Source organism: Embiotoca jacksoni, unplaced genomic scaffold (assembly GCF_022577435.1).
Source record: "Embiotoca jacksoni isolate LCO1_2020_lvr unplaced genomic scaffold, fEmbJac1.0.p SCAF_8, whole genome shotgun sequence".
Classification (NCBI taxonomy): Eukaryota; Metazoa; Chordata; class Actinopteri; family Embiotocidae; genus Embiotoca; species Embiotoca jacksoni.
The window spans coordinates 8,684,755-8,701,123 of NW_027185436.1; the positions used below are offsets into that span (position 1 = coordinate 8,684,755).

Below are 16,369 nucleotides of genomic sequence, written 5' to 3' on the forward strand. Positions count from 1 at the left end.
TGCCTTAGGCAGCAAAAAGGAGAATCTTCATATCTTGTGCTGCAAAATAACACTGTCAGAGAGGTCTGTTATTCAACAAAACCAAATTACGCTGACACTGATGGTCTGCTTCAGAACAGGAGCAATAATAAAGCAAGAATGGCAAGTCTTCATTACTAATGCTTTGTGTGGCCGGGAGTGAATTGATAACACACTGAAACTAATTTCCTATAAATATAGACCTCTAGAAGACCTTTGGAGGGACTTTGATTGTTCATTAAAATGAAATAAAAAAAAATAAAAAAAAAGGTTGAATGACAACAATTTAATGAATCATTGTCAAACAACCAGTTTCAAAAATTACATTCAGTTCACTTTTACCGAAGAAAACCAAGAATGCAAGCTACCATTTACTAAAATGTACTCTTTTAAAAGTCAAAGCATGCAAATTGAATGGAATCAATGTTTAAGCAAAAAAACAAAAAAAAAAGAGTTATTGCTAATCTTCACAAAATAATTAAAATGAATGAACACTTTCATGACTAATTAATAATTGCTGGAAAACTGTTATCCCTTCACTCTCAATTAGCAATTATAGCCACGGGGCAACAATGTGAAAGGTTTAATTTTTTTTATCTTCCTTCTCAAGTTTCAAAGCATGCAGTGTAGAGAATGTAGTCCAAACTATTTGTCTTACTTCATACTCCACACATTGGAGCTGGATATTGATTGGACTTCAGCAGGTCTGAATCTTATCAACTTATATTTTAAGTTCGCGTTAACTTTATAAGGAAAACAGTACATTAAGAGCCAATACTCACTACGTTTTCTGCAGAGGCTGCTAGAAATGGCAAATTGTCACAAACCCTTTTTTGTTTTACAATGCAGCAATGAATGCTTCGTTTTATACCGTCATCATCCATTGTATAACATTTTCCTTCGAGGATAAAAACATTTTTTTATATCTTTTTTGTTAATCAACATTAACCTTGTTAAAATGGCACTTACAGTATCACCAGGTTTTTTTCTGCTAGTCTTTAAGTTAAGATGGCCAGTTCATTCCACATTCATTTATTTGACTAGATCTCACTAACAAACACTTTTAATCCTACAACTGTGTTTGTCTGAGGAGTTTTTTTGTAACCTTCTATTGTGCCATCATCATGATATATACATGAGACTTTTTATAATATCAGATCACTTTCATTTTTGATAACAACTGTTCCAACTGTGAGAAAAATGTTCAGTGGGTGTGAAAATCATATTCTGTATACCCACCGTTACAAATACCAATTGCAGAAGGATGTCCAACTGACAATCAAATCATTAGCCTAATAGCCTGCAACAACAAACTAATCAGTTAAGCATACTCAGTAAATGCCATACATGACTAAACCAAGAATTCTGTTCAAATAAATTAAAACCAAATTAAACAAAACGGAGTGAAACCAAAGGGGACTTTTATAATGAGGAATTGTAGTTAGTCTGCACCTGGGATGCTGCAACTTGCTGTAATATAATAAATAAATAATTAATGTTTCTGATTGGCATGAAGTTTAACACCAAGAGGTGGTGTCTAACCACGACAGATATTAAATTGTGTTTATAGCGGCGCACACCTTCACACAACGTGTCCAAGGACACTTTGATAGTTTTTCTCTGGTTAGTACACATGAAAAGAGCCACAAATAGTACTTGCGTATAAAATAAAAAGAAGATACAGAAATAGGAGTACAATACCCTTCTCTCAGCTCCTCACAGCTGGTCAACCACATTGTACAGTGGGTGTGAATGTCAGATCGGTGGTTTCGGACAGTTATAGACACTCCCTATCCAACATTGGAACGTGGTGTGGGGGAAGGGAATTTCAGACACTGTCCGCCATGTAGTTCATAAAAACCTGATCATGGCCTCCTCAGTGGATGTGTAGATACACTCCGTAAACAACTGCCTTTGTGAAATGTTATACGCTATATGCTAACACCTTTCTATTACTGCTTTCCAACGCCACCTATATGTTTATAGTTAGAACCGTCAAGCATTTAAGAATAAAAAAGAGAGAGAGAGAGCCAGAGCGATAACGTATAGCATTTCCATCCTTCCGTTTGAGCCAGTACGTTATATAAAAAAAATAATTTATAGAAAATGCTCTGTAGTCTGTGCTTGTGCATTCTAGCGATGTAATAGTGTACAGCTCAATAGATTGCCTGTTCGGAGATGTTGAGGGAATGACTTACAAAAGAGTTTCAACATTTATTTTTCATGAAACCTGGCACCCTGCAGTGTTTAACAGATAATTATTTGCTTCTCCTCATGAAAGACAAGAGAAGGATTGCAGAGTAATTCTGTTGGCTGGTATTGGCATACAGTTTGGGAAAATGTTCTGCAACTTGTCTTAAATACTGTAGAATCACTACCTATGCTGTAGCAGGCCCACAGTTAAATGAGATTTGTAGCTATAAGTTGTATTGCAAGGCCTAAAAAATATTGTGTCTGTTATGTTTTTTCTATTTAAAAGGTTAAAATATCTGGTGAGAAATTCTCAGTGTCACATCTACATTTTTTCCTCCACTGAAAAATCCAGAATTATAAATACCAATTCAGCCATCATCGCTGAAAGACCTCTCTCAGTTGGCTTCCAAATTAGTAATGATGTCACAGTTTGTATTTCTTGCAGGGTTTATTTTCTATTTTGTGGGAAGGGTGGGGGTGTCTACCTGCAGGGAAAACAGATGCAAGTTAGCATCTGGTACAATTACTTTTAATTGTGTGCTGTGCCTGCAAAAATTAAAAACAAATGAACTCATTCATTCATGCAGCTACACTCCTAAAATTCTACACTTTCAGCAAAATACTTTTGTGTTAAACTCCGAACTTAGTTGAAGCTACAGTGTTCAGTTAAGGTCAAACTTCAGTTGACAATGGCCAAACCATATTTGGTTTGGCTCAGGGGAGCTTTACTTGCATCACAAAATTCTGTGTGTGGCAACTTTTGCAGTGGTACAAACTGAACCACGGTGGCTTGGGTAGCGGTCCGGAGGCATCAAATAATGCATTTAAGGGCTTAAGATTGAATGGATCATTTTGTGCAGGTATTTACATTAAGATTTACACAGTCAATCATTAGAGGGGGAAATTGGATAGTTTTCAATCTGGTCCCCACTTTCCCAACATTTCAGCTCTCAGTGGCTGTTAGGGACAGCAACTTCATCAGTCCAGTATGGACCACAATTGCTTTAGTCGGCAGCCTTGAAAAGGCTAGCAATGTAATACTTTGGGGCAATTGCACCTCGTCCACGTACATCCACCAAATGTGGTTGATTTTGTCAGCGAGAGTTCAGATTCTTAATATAATTCGGAATATAAATGATGGTAAAAATTTGGTCCAGGTTGAGAAAGGCATTTCAAGTTGGGGTCATGTTGCTTATTTGACAAAACTATAAAGATGGAAACTAGGCCTGATGGTATGTAGCTATGCCACTACAGTACAATGGAAGTAAATGGAACTTTATTTACTCAAAGTGTTGACAATGAGGAAAACAAGATAAAAAAATGACCTATTAATTCAGAATAACCCACATACCTCACTATCAACAGCTTTCACCATCTTTTTGTTTTTTTTTATCATTTCACATTGAAGCCTGTGAAGAAGCCAATACAAGCAAAACATTCTGATGATATATTCTTTGAGTTTTTAAAATTTAAATTTTCAGTGCTTTAGGCACCTCAAACAAAAAGCCAACATCTACAACATCATGAGCGAAACGAAAAGTTTCAAAGTCCAATGATCTCAAAACTTTACCAACAGAAACAAGTACCCTACATTTATATGAATGACTGCAGTAGACAGAACTTAGAGTGAGGGGCTTTACTTTTTTTTATTTATAGGTGTTCATTTTAATTCCCTCCATTCAATCATTTGAGGACTGCCTCGTAGCTTATGCATTTGACCACGATCAATTACATCATGCACCATGTATGAGGCCTCTATCACTATTCAGTGATCAGGTTTAGCAACCAGATCCCATTTCTGCACAATTGTGCATAATAGGGAGTCTTCATCCTCTGAGTCTAATCAGTCATTGGCAACTACTCACACAAATGCAGCACAATAATCTGTATGTGTGCTGTGCACGTACATTAGTGTGTAATGGGAAAAAGAATGGGCTCAAGTGGGTGTGTGCCCCAACACAGCACAACAGATGGAGCCCGTGTCATTAGTATCCAGTGGAGATAGTCTTTGATGTCGCCTATCCTTCTTCTTGTTTGATGGTGCTGGCCTTGTAGATGAAGCACAAGAATCAAATGATGTATTATGTACAGAGGCCCAAACACAGCATCAGTTAGTCTAGTCTAGTTGTCTGGAACACTCAGATCAAAGTGAGGACTCTTACAAATCCCAGATAAGATAGAGTGGAATAGTCAACAGCTTCCAAAACAGAAAAAACTCAGAGCACAGAAAAACATGGCAAGTCAAATGTAGGCACAAATCAGAGGACGGCAGCCTCTGCTGCCAGAAAGGCAACAAATCCTAAGAACTGCACCAATTACGACAGTCTCAGAATGAAAATCTGGACGGAGAACACTGACATCTTAAGATAATTAAAATATCTCAAGGTTGACCATTTGGTTGCTTTGCAGTTTTCCTTCATTCTATCAAACTCAAACGTAGGCATGTATGATTTTCCTAAATTCGCAGTGAATTGCATAAATTTTGCTGTTCACATTCTGACAATGTCAGTCTCTTCTGCGACAGCAATTCATTTTTTCAGCTGAACACACAGACATAGAACAACAGTAGACATATTTTTGCAAAGGATTAGCTTCTATTAATCTGCTTGGATTGCTTTTGAAAATTCAGTTTAGCCCAACTCTGAGGCTCCTAGCTAAACTATGTCAAAATAGGCAAGTAAAAAAAGCAGAACAGTTTGTGGCTCTCAGATATGACAATAAATGTTTTTTGGCATATTATTAATAATGATTAAACTTTGATTAGGCTTAAACTTTAATAGTGGAAAAAAATGAAAAGATAATTAAATTGATAATCACAATTATTTGGATTATAATTCATTGTCAACTAAAATGTTATGACTGTGACAACGGTAAATGGCAATACTTCTAAACAATCTCAAACAGATATTTGTTTTTTACTGCAATGTCTGAAACACACACATATCTACAATAAACCAGTAATGGCCCATATATCCACTCTAACAAAGCGTAATACCCGTTCTCTCCCACTTTAAGTAACTTCACTTTTCATTGAATATCAGCCGGTAAAGAAGAACTCCAGAGCGCACTTTTATATTCATATGCATTTCATATAGAAGTTCTAACACAGTAGGACTCACTTTAGGAATATGTGACTTTCCACACACCGGTCCTGAGAGGAGGAGAGGAGCAGAGAGTCCAGGCTCTGTCCAGGAATTCAGTTCTGAGACTCTTGCTGTGTATAGAGGTGAGCCCAGCTAAATCTATTTGGTATTGCTTCACCACCTCCAATACTTCAAGCTTCCTCATCCCCAGAGAGGAGACCTTTCACGTCCCAAGTGCCAGTTTCCAGGGCTTCTGCCTTTACCTGCTACCTGACTGGCAATCCACCAGACCCCAACACCTAACACTGCAGATGGTGGGCATAGCAGGCAGCTTCTGATGAAAAGTGTCTGAACAAGAATCGTGTGCCACTGAGTGAAAGTCACTTCTCATAATTAAGAAATATGGAAGTGACTGCTTTAAATTTTAGCACAAAAATACACGTTGAGGCACTGATGCAAAAACAAGGAGGTTTGCGGTTACTATTTATTCTTAGAAAGAGCAACAGCAAACGATATTCTCCGTCTTCCAGTTTCAGATCAGCCCAAACATTCAAATGTTTATGTACACGTGCTTTTACACAGATATGCAGAGACTTGCCAAGGAGAGAAGCCTAGTGAAAGCCAAGCAGGAGGCAAATGTTTAATGTCACGGGTCTCCTGTCTCATCAACTTTCTCCTCAAACTGAAAACAGGCACGTTGGCACATCTGTCACTTGCTCGCACACACATTCATGTACGTCTCCAAGCACACGACCCAAACGCATTAGGAAGCAGGGAGAGGTGCGACTTTAAGTCTTCTCTATTCCCTGGAGCAAAAAGTCCGGGTCTGGGCTGAGGTGATAAGTGCACTGGGATACCGCCCAGCAAATACACACACACAGAGAAAAGTCACATAAAGTCACACGAGAAAATAAACACAGCTGTGTTTCTTCATCCGAACACCATTGACATCAAATTTGTTTATAAATTTACTTCTGCTCTCCTTATGAGGAGACCACACACTCTGACAGTAATGATATAATGAAACAATATTTAAAAAATGTGAAGGACTGTTGCAATTTCTGAGCTTCCACGGTGTGACAGAATGGGAGCGCAAAGCATCCTCATACATATGTGCGTCACTGTACAGTTTAATTGGTGTACATCCCCCACCTAGGGGCCATGTATAGGTACTTGCCAACATTCCAGTTACCTAAAGACTAATAGTAAGCTTCTATGACACATGCATGCATCCAGGGACAGCACTTAAAAGTGATTATATGGTGCACTACATGAAAAGCCTTTGCAGCTATTAAGAGGTGTTAGGAGGCATTAAATTGCAGCCTGACTAAACAGTACAACAAGTGACCACCTTCCTCTTTGCTTATTGGAGAATTTTTTTTTCTCTCTTAGTGTTTATGACTGCAAATTTCTTGTATGAGTGCGAGCGTAGTCTAAAGTATATCACAAGAAGAGATGATGATTAACGTAATCAAGGAACAGAGACATCTGAATGAACGGAAAGAAATAGACTACAAGAGCTATCTGTCTAAATAGAACATTTGAAATGAAATCTGTACTGTGTGTGTGTGTGTGTGTGTGTGTGTGTGTGTGTGTGTGTGTGTGTGTGTATGTACAAACACTGTGTTTGACTTACCAGTTTCTTCCTCTTGTCCTGCTCAGTTGGTGGCTCCTCATCGTCACTCAGCTTGGGCTCCTCAAAATGGCTCATCAGCATGCAGCTGCAAACACAATAATATTCAACTCAATATTATTAAACACACATAAACCTGCACAGTAGAAGACAATTTCAGGACAGGCAGCATGTACACACGCACACGCAGGGCTCAACCCTCTGCCACTTTTTTTACACCGCTCCGACAGCTTTTTATATTGGTTCATCTGCATGCAGAGAGAATTTCGAGTGGAACCTTTGTGCTGAGGATAAAGTCTGTGCATTGTCTTGTATTTTCTTTGTCCTTGTTACTTAAAAGGTAGGGGGGTGGGGGGGGGGGGGGGGGGTTTGAATGTCACATTTGGTGACTTTGAAATGTAGCTACTGACAACTCGTGATCAGGAATTCTAATTAAATTCTAACGAAACTTCTAAACTATAATGACATTCAAAGTGGCAAATACAATCTGCCTAATCAAATTGAGAGTACAACAGGGAATGTTTTTCAAGAAATACAGACTAGTAAGTAACTGCGATCGATTTTTTTTTTTTTTTTTCTCTTCCGAGTTGAACACTGCTTTAAAGCAGGTATAAACAATATTTGTATAACGATGTATGAAACAACAATGAGGAAAAGTTTGCTCATAGTGATGCATTTTTAGAAAATGATCATGTAATTCTGCAACTCCCCACTGATTTAAGGACCGTTATAAAGAGTTTAAGCTCACTGTACAGCTATTAGGGTAACAGTGTTGTTGTTGTCGTCGCCCACAGCAGGCTCTCAAAATCAACAGTATACTATGTGAGCAGCACCAAAGAACAGACAGACACAGTTAGTGACTAGCTAGTGAACTCAGTGGAGCATTTAGCAGCGAGCCAGATATTTCCCACAGGGGTTGGTGAGACAAATTAAAGAGAGAGGGAATATCAAGTGGCCGCAAACTGATGATACCATAGATCCACTGCTGGTGGTGCTGCAGGCATCAATTAAAAGGTGATGCCATGTTTGCGTTCACACCTTGTTCCCTCTACCCTACAAAAAACAGTTATTGCAAGTTTAAAGTAGTATTAGTGACAACTGCACAAGCATGCTAGCAAGACTGACTTACTCTTAATAGTCTGTTAAAAACAATGAAGATCAATTGGCCACATTTTTACTTCCTTTCTGCCATTTGAACTTTGCTGAACTGCAGCTTCTGTAGTTCTTATTTGTACAAATCTAAATGTTACATATTTGTGCTGTACAGCTCAGTAGAGCAAAAAAGGTATTACAACTTTATTTTCTAATTGCCAAGTGATTCGATTTCTGCAGTAACACCGTACCATGCTCAACTGGCTTGCCAATTGGTATGTCGTTTATCCATGGCAGAAAGGACTTTCATTCTTATTCCACACCATACAGGAACAATTCCAAACCACTTATGACAACAGGAAAATACAAATAAATTCTGTTTATTTCAATGTTTACTTAATTCCTAAATCGGCCAGGAAGATTACAATCCTTGCTGCGGTGTCTCAGTTGATTGCATTTACAAACAGTGAATAAAATTCAAAGGAAATGTGCATCCACAAATATGCTTTTGTCCGCTATGACGCACAACAGGGAACCAAAACAATTCCAACACATCACTGGCAAATAAAAACTCTTACGCTTAAACTGCTCTACTCAACTTTTCAATTAATTTCACACAGTCACATATTAGGAGAGTTCTGAGTATTTTTGACAGCAGAGAAAAGGTAGGTTAACATCGACCAGCAAATAAGTACCATGGTGCTGGGACAGAGAGCCAAGAGGGGAGAGTGGTGGGTAAGAAGGAGATTCAGACTGTGGTCATCATCTCGCATAGTGAGGAAGTGTGTCCTGGGCCAATTCTCATGGCTTTATTTTTTGTAGTTAGGCAGCCTCTTATTTGTGTTGTTTTTGTATGCTACGGTCTGATGATAAATGTTTCATATTCTCATGTCTCTTGTGCAAAAGAGATCTCAGTCTAAGAAAGATTACCTGATTTAATAAAGCTTATAAAAAATATGTCCTGTCGAACTCTGCTCCTCGGAACACGGTCAAAATTAAAGGGATTGCTTTTCTCTCGATGAAATCTTGCTTCTGAGATTTGTACTTGATGAAGTCGTACCGCTTCAAGTGCTTTCAAGTGTCTTCATTCATCATGCATGAGTTTTGTCAAAAATGACAAATTTCATTCAATCATGAAAAGAATGACTGGAAGGTTTGATAGTTATGATGTACAACTTTTTTTTGTCTGTTAGGAACGAAAGAAAAAAAAACACAAGTACTTACTCTTTGAAGGTGCCTGTTTCTGTATCTTCTGTCATTACATCATGCAGCGCCTCAACACAGATGTTGATGATGCCACAGAACTTGTCCTGGATCACACTGATAACACACAGATTATGCATCTTCATTACTCATGAGATCATGAAATTCAACAGATGTGTGTGTGTGTGTGTGTGTGTGTGTGTGTGTGTGTGTGTGTGTGTGTGTGTGTGTGTGTGTGTGTGTGTGTGTGTGTTTTTGTTTGAATAGGAAAATTGGCAAAACCACTTTAAATCCTGGCCACACTGAAAGTGATAAAGTGGCTGTCTAAAAACAACAACCATATGGCCATTCAGAGGAAAGGCCATCAATTTACATCACAGCACACATCAAGATTGTGTTTTCCCCCGCAATATATCTCATCCCCAACCATTTCAGTTTGGTTGATGGAATTAGCATCCCTTCTATATTTAGTGCAACCACACTGAGTAAGAACTTTTTACTTCAACAGAGTTCAAACAGAGAGAAAGGTAGAGGGTAATAAAAAAAAAAAGTCCAAACCGTAATGTGGGTAACAGTGCATTGAAAACATTTCTCTACATTTATGATCCTGCAGAAACATGCTCCTATGGCACCGATCAATCACATACTATAATGAAGATTTTCCAGCAGTTAGGGCACTTTCACTGTCTCAAAGCGCACATTGTGAGGTGTGAAAAATTTAAAATGATGAAGCTTATTGCTTTAACACACAGCAGTGCAGGCGAGGAGCGGTCTTTTATTTTTTCTTTTTGAAAATCAGAGCCACTACGGTGACTCTTCCAGAGAAGAGGCACTGTACAGCCTTGTCTTGCTGGCTTTCAGAACCTGAGATCTTTAAAATATGTTGGCTTGCAACCCCCACCACCCAGGCTTAGAGACAAGCAGCAGTCATTGATGAATTATTTGAGTCATTCTTTGAAAGCAGTGCAAAGGAAGTGGGTTTTCCCATGTCAATAAGAATAAAAAGCAGGGAGGGAAAATAATACAAAGAGTGAGTATGTGTGGGTATGGGAACTGATGCATCAAAGTTTCTGGACCCCAGGCAATGTTGCATAAAGTTCACTAAGCATGAAGTCTGGCAAAATATGATAAGTCAGAATGAACGGCAGAGCGCAAAAGACACCCAGTTCAGTAAACACAGACTTGTCTCTTATTTCTCACGTCTGGGAACATTTTGCATTTACAGTACTGAAGCACACTAATGAGCCAAAACATTATGATCATCCCTGCCTAAGACTCTGTTCAGACTGCCAGTCAAAATCCAGTTTATGAGCAAATACGATTAGAATCTGACAATATGGAGCAAATCCCAAAACCAAAAATCCCACAGGATTCGACGTTAACAAATCTGTTTTAAACCGCCTCCGTATGTGGTTTGAAATAAACTTGAAATCACAGTTTTGCAAGTCAGATTTCAGGTGTTTATGTCTGTGACTTGAACTTTACGCCACACAAAGTTCAAATGTGCATCACACATACAGAAACGTGGTAGTAGGTGGCAGGGGGAGACAAACACAGCTGGTCTGTCTGGACCACACACCTCCCTGGACAGTGAGACCATTCACGTGCGGTTAATAAGAAAGCCCATTTCATTATCCACCACTTTAGCTTATTTTTGTCAACTACTACTTCCGGACTGGGGGTATCATATGGGGGTATCACATGTTCACAATGTTTTCAGTACAATTTCCGATATGATTGTTTTTTTTAAATCCATATCGTGATACTGGCAATATTTTGACTCGATAAAATGACAAAATACCGTTTTTCTGTGTACACGTATGACATATGTTACTTGCAATACTGGCACACAGCTAGTGGTTGACTGGAAGTACATTTACTCAAGTACTGTACTTTAGTACTTTATCAACCAAAATAACCTATTAAAAAAACCCAGCTGGGATCAGCTGGAAAATGCATCGTCACAAAGCTGAAAACAGAACTGTTTTTCTTGCTGACTTTTTTTGGAGGTACATGGTTCTCACATGACAGCTATGCTACAAACATTTGATAATCTTATAGAATATGATGCATTACTGTAGATTAAATATTGCTAAGTATTTTATCATATTGTTAACAGTATTGTTAGTTCAGAAATACCCTGAAATATTTCAGGGCCAAATTGCCCACCCCTTGTCTGGAAGCAATGTCAATACTATAGCAACCAATGTGGATCAGGCTGTGCATGGGAATTGACACCTGGAGACACAGATGGGGTCTGATAACTTGCAATAAATAATGTGGACAGTAATTCAGTAAGATAGGATTCTGATGAGATATGTAAAAGTATTCGGATTTAGACGGACACCTTGAACATGCTGTAATATGCTGTTAGATACACCAAAACAGCTCAAAACACAGCAGCAAATTAGAGCAGCCATAGATCAAACTTGTTCCAGTTCATCCTCCAACATCGGTTGCTGGTTCAGTTTGTCTTTCAGACCTTTAACCCGACTGTGACATGCATCACTGTTGAGATAATCAAAGTTATTTGCTAAATTAGTGGGAGGAAATGTTTTGGCTTACCTGTGCTAATATTGCCATCAAGACTGAAATAATGTGAGTGTTGTGCACTGCCCACTGGCATATGAAAAAATTAAGTCTTTTTCCAAACAACTTTAAATGTATTTACATATTTACATCCACACTTACACATACAAGTATATAGTCCCAGTATATACAGTAAGAAGTAGAAGAGAGCAGTTCAGTTCAGTTTCACTACTAATATCCTGGGAGAATAAAATACTACTAATACTATTAATAAAATAATCATGAAACATCACTACCCCCGTTCCTAATATTAGTCTCAAATTGTCAGCCATATCAATTTGATGCAGGCATAGAATTAAATATCCCTTATCGTACATTTAAACATGTTTGTCAATTCTAATTCTACCCAGCAGAACACCTCTCTAGTGATTACTTTCTAATGGCTGACAAGTGTTGCTGCTCCATGTCTGTCATTCACATCAATGTAAGTGGGAACATGATGTGAAAGCTGATGGCCTGCAGGCAAACACAAACTTTAGCAGTTAAAGAAGCAGCGCTAAGCTTGTATCACCCTTCCTCCCAACCCTTGTTCCCCCTGGTTATTTCTTTCTTAAAAATATATATGCTGCATGTTAGAAACAATTCAGCTTCACTTGTTGCAGATACAATTTGAAATATCTGGAAGTAGAGCCAGAATACACCAAATAGCTTTGATGTAGTAAGTGCTGAGTGTTACTCCAGGACTGAAGATTTCTAATGTTGCAAGTCAACAAAGATTATATATAAATGTCAACAGCATTACTGTTACAACTAGAATTCAACATCAATCATTCTAACTACCAGAGACAACCGCAGAAACAAACAAGGAAATATTTGTAATTTATTTATTAAATCTTTAGGCATCAAATTTAAACAACAGCTATCAACATTGGAGAGTCCCACATGACAACATATTTCATTATATTGTCATTATCTGGTCTACACGAGCCATGATTCTCAATGTACATAAGTTTATAATTTTGTTCAGGTAACAGCATGTATTAACAAAAAGCAAAAGAAAAACTTGTTGTAAAACCAAGTTTGTTAATAATGATAAAATATCTAGTGATAGGCTGCACCCATTTAATCACATATTTAGACTACATTGCTCTCCAACAACCTGTTATCTCCAGTCGGTTGTATAAATTAATAAATGATAAAAACAGCTTTGTTGAAATTAACTCTTTTTTAGTGATTGCTAGTTTTTCTAAACTTTTCATCACTATGAAAAAAAAACCACACTTCAGTTAAATCATTAAGACTGAGGAACATGAGGTGCAGCACAAGTCAAACTGATAAAGAGACTCTGCTATCTTTTATAGAAAAAGCAGGTGAATGATATGAAGGGCAGCTGAGGACAATTTCAGTTGTGCTCGTATGCGAGTTAATTTGTCATGCAGCACTTAACTGCAGCACTTAACTAACCATGGCTGTCATAATCAATTGCTGTTGCAGACCAAGGACGGGGGAGTAACAAAGGATTTCATGGCTGTCTGTGTCTATGATTCATATCTGGATTGCAAAAAACTGAGCAACCCCAAATCTGGATGAAAACATGCATCATCATACAGTCGGATTGGATGTCACAAGATTTGTATCCATAAACCTCACAGTGGCTCTTATACACCACTTCAACTGTCATGAAGAATATAAAAAGAGAAAACTGTTGAGGGCAAGCAAAGACCACTGGCATCAGTCTCAAGCTGTGGTAGCTGCTGCTTGGTCACACTTACGCTACACATTCACATTACAGCAAAAAAAAATGTGGGTCTTTTTTGATGCAATTTAGCCATCTGGAATTACAGGTGGTGCTGTGCTCAATGGCCTTTTGGAAAATTGGAAGTTCAGGAGCACAAACGGGCTAATTAGGGCAGTTTAAGCTGTGGTCAATAGTGATTGGCTGCACAGCTCGGGTCAAAATTCAGCATATTTGAACTTTCTGCACAGCCCTGCTCCTCTCTGCACTGCAGATGCCCATGCAGGGCCTTCACCATACATGGGTCCCACTTGCATACACAAGGTCAGATTCAGATTCAACCTACAGTACTGCTGATTGCTCTACTGGAAATGTTTGTCAATTGCTTCTGTGGAAATGTTCTAGCAGTGCAGGTAACAGCCATAAAAAATAGAAATTTGAGTGTGTGAGCGTGCACGTTTGCATTTTCATTCGTGATGAGAATTGTTCCCTAGATGGTGTTGACTCTCAACACAATACTCCAACTACACTTGTGGCCCTCCACACATTTGCATTATCACACTTACACAGGCACAAATGCACAAACAGAATGAACTCACAAAAGAAGGGACACACAAGCACAGATGCCTCATGCCATTGTTAAAGTATGATAAATTGCAGATTTAAGTCCTAGATATTTTCATACAATTTACAACAGCTGGTGGCATCAATTGTCTAAAAAGAAAGGTGGTATGTTGGAAAAAGTATAAACTAGTGTTGGTGTGTGGAGCATAAAGTTTTCCCTAAAAATACACTCTCACTCCTGTAAACTTCATAAGGGATGTGTAATCCTGTGTAATCCTGTGTGTTATGTGTATATGAGCACATATGTATTTGTGCTGCTCAGCTCAACTGGCTTTCTTACAGTGTGAAGGGGACATAAATTAAGCTCTTCTAGTGCAACACATTATGACTGCAAGGACAAACTTTCCTGATATTCTTTCCTTAAAATGACAGAAAAAGATTTCACCAACTTTATCTGGAACAATAAACAAGAAGCAAAAAAAAAAGTATGTCTCTTCACTTTCCCCTTATGTGCCCTGATGTTAGCTGCGCTGTGCTTTCCACTTTTCACCAGCTCAAAGCTCCATCTGCAAATGAATGACAGGTGTTTCTCACCTGTTGTCAGATGGTAGGAGGGAAAGCAGAGCCAACGACGACAGCTTCCTCCTCTCAGGCTGAGTGATGTTGTCCATGCGATCGACCCACATCTCTATCACGCTGCCTAACAACTGGTCCATCTGATGAGAAGGGTGAAGGGAAACGGACAAGCGGGGAAAACACAGGAGCATCAACAAACGTATAAAAAGATGTATAAAAAAAAAAAAAAAAAAAAAAAAAGTTTGGCAACCCACTAAACAGTATGATTATACTTTATTTTGAGGTCTGAAAATCATAAAAGGTAGCAAAAATGATCGCCTCTGCTTATTCCTTTAATTCTCTGCCTTGTCCTCCATAGTCAGACCAAAACAACAATGTCAGAGTTTCACGGTGAAGGAAGAAAACTTGTAATTTTAAGGCTTGAAAATGTTACCATTTGCAATTCTTTGGCTCATTACTTTCAGCCTCATTCAGAATGATTCCCTTTAAACAGGCACTTTGCAGTTATGTCTCAGACATAGGGGGGGACTGTGCTGAGGAGACAGAAATGAAGGGCAGACATCGGGCCTCACCTCCTGACTGCACTCTGAAGCCATTTGTGTGAGCAAAGAGGAGAAGAAAGTGGAGTTCTGAAGCAGGACGCGCCCCATGATGCCGAGGTAGGTGGACATCACCACGGGATATCTCTGTACAACACACACATGCATACAAGCACACGTGCAGATGCTGAAACATAACCATGCATGAATTCTTTTACACAAAGCACAGGTCCTTAAACTTGATAAGAGGAAGGAACATTGGCCCACTGACACAGCATAATCCTGGAATAGCAGCCAATAACCTTTAACTGAGCTGATTATTCAATAAATGCCGCTTCCATAAGAATTAATTTTACGTGATAAAAAAGGACAAACTAGAGGAGTGCACAGGAACAGTCTCATTTCATGGTTTAATAAGGTGATATATTCAACTTTTCAGCCAAAGAAAAAAGAAATTGAGTAAAACATATCTCTTACAGGTTTGTCCTTTTACATAATCCCAGTCCAGATCTGTGCGAGATGCAAAAAGGTAAAACTCACCTCACCATCCACAATACCTCTGAAGACAGCTGGCAGCAGCGGCTGGAACATGTGGGCTCCCAGTATGGGGCTAACCTTTAAAGCTATCTCCACCACCTGCAGAGACAGGGAGAGGAAGCATGAGGGATGACAGTCAGTGGGGGGGGGGGTTAAGGAACAGTAGCAAGAAGGAACCGACAGGAAGAACTCACCAGAGAGACAAAAAAGAGAGCAAAGGAAAGAGTCAATCAGAGGATGATGTAAGAGAGTAAAGTGTGTTTTTTTTTTTTTATTATTTGATTTTGTCTGACCTACAATATGTGGCAGGCAAGGTTAGTACATTTAGTTTTAGGCTCCCAGGATATTTCAATGAGCTCTCTGTCAGGCATTAAAGTTGAAATAAGGAACACTTGAACTCATCAATCAGCAGAAGTACAGAAACAAAAAACTAAGCCAGAATAAGACAAAGGATTTTTAAGTTTCCCTCACAGGGATGAGTTACTCCCAACAAACCTAACAAAACTCTAGCAGCTGACACTTCCCCCTGTTAACAATCAGCATGCACATAAGATGTGCAATACGCAGAGGAGTCAAGTGAATTTAATAGGTATAACAGAGAGCAATAAAATGACATATCAGCAACACTAACACTATCATGTACATCAGCACTATCCAGCTCCCAGTT

The 16,369-nt window shown here is 38.7% G+C and overlaps 1 protein-coding gene across 2 annotated transcripts in view; it reads right to left on the reverse strand.

The window, feature by feature from the left end:
- The window catches only part of ipo11 (importin 11), a 112,203-nt gene that overhangs the window by 18,982 nt on the left and 76,852 nt on the right, over positions 1-16,369 (reverse strand). Inside the window, exons 25-29 of one of the 2 annotated variants that reach the window (XM_069178508.1) lie at positions 15,706-15,801; positions 15,199-15,312; positions 14,645-14,766; positions 9,244-9,339; positions 6,931-7,015 (exon numbers count right to left, since the gene is read on the reverse strand). In XM_069178508.1, coding sequence (XP_069034609.1) covers positions 6,931-7,015; positions 9,244-9,339; positions 14,645-14,766; positions 15,199-15,312; positions 15,706-15,801 — 513 coding nt within the window. Of the gene's footprint in view, positions 1-6,930; positions 7,016-9,243; positions 9,340-14,644; positions 14,767-15,198; positions 15,313-15,705; positions 15,802-16,369 lie in introns of those variants that run through there. The other variant, XR_011179768.1, reaches the window with a different exon arrangement.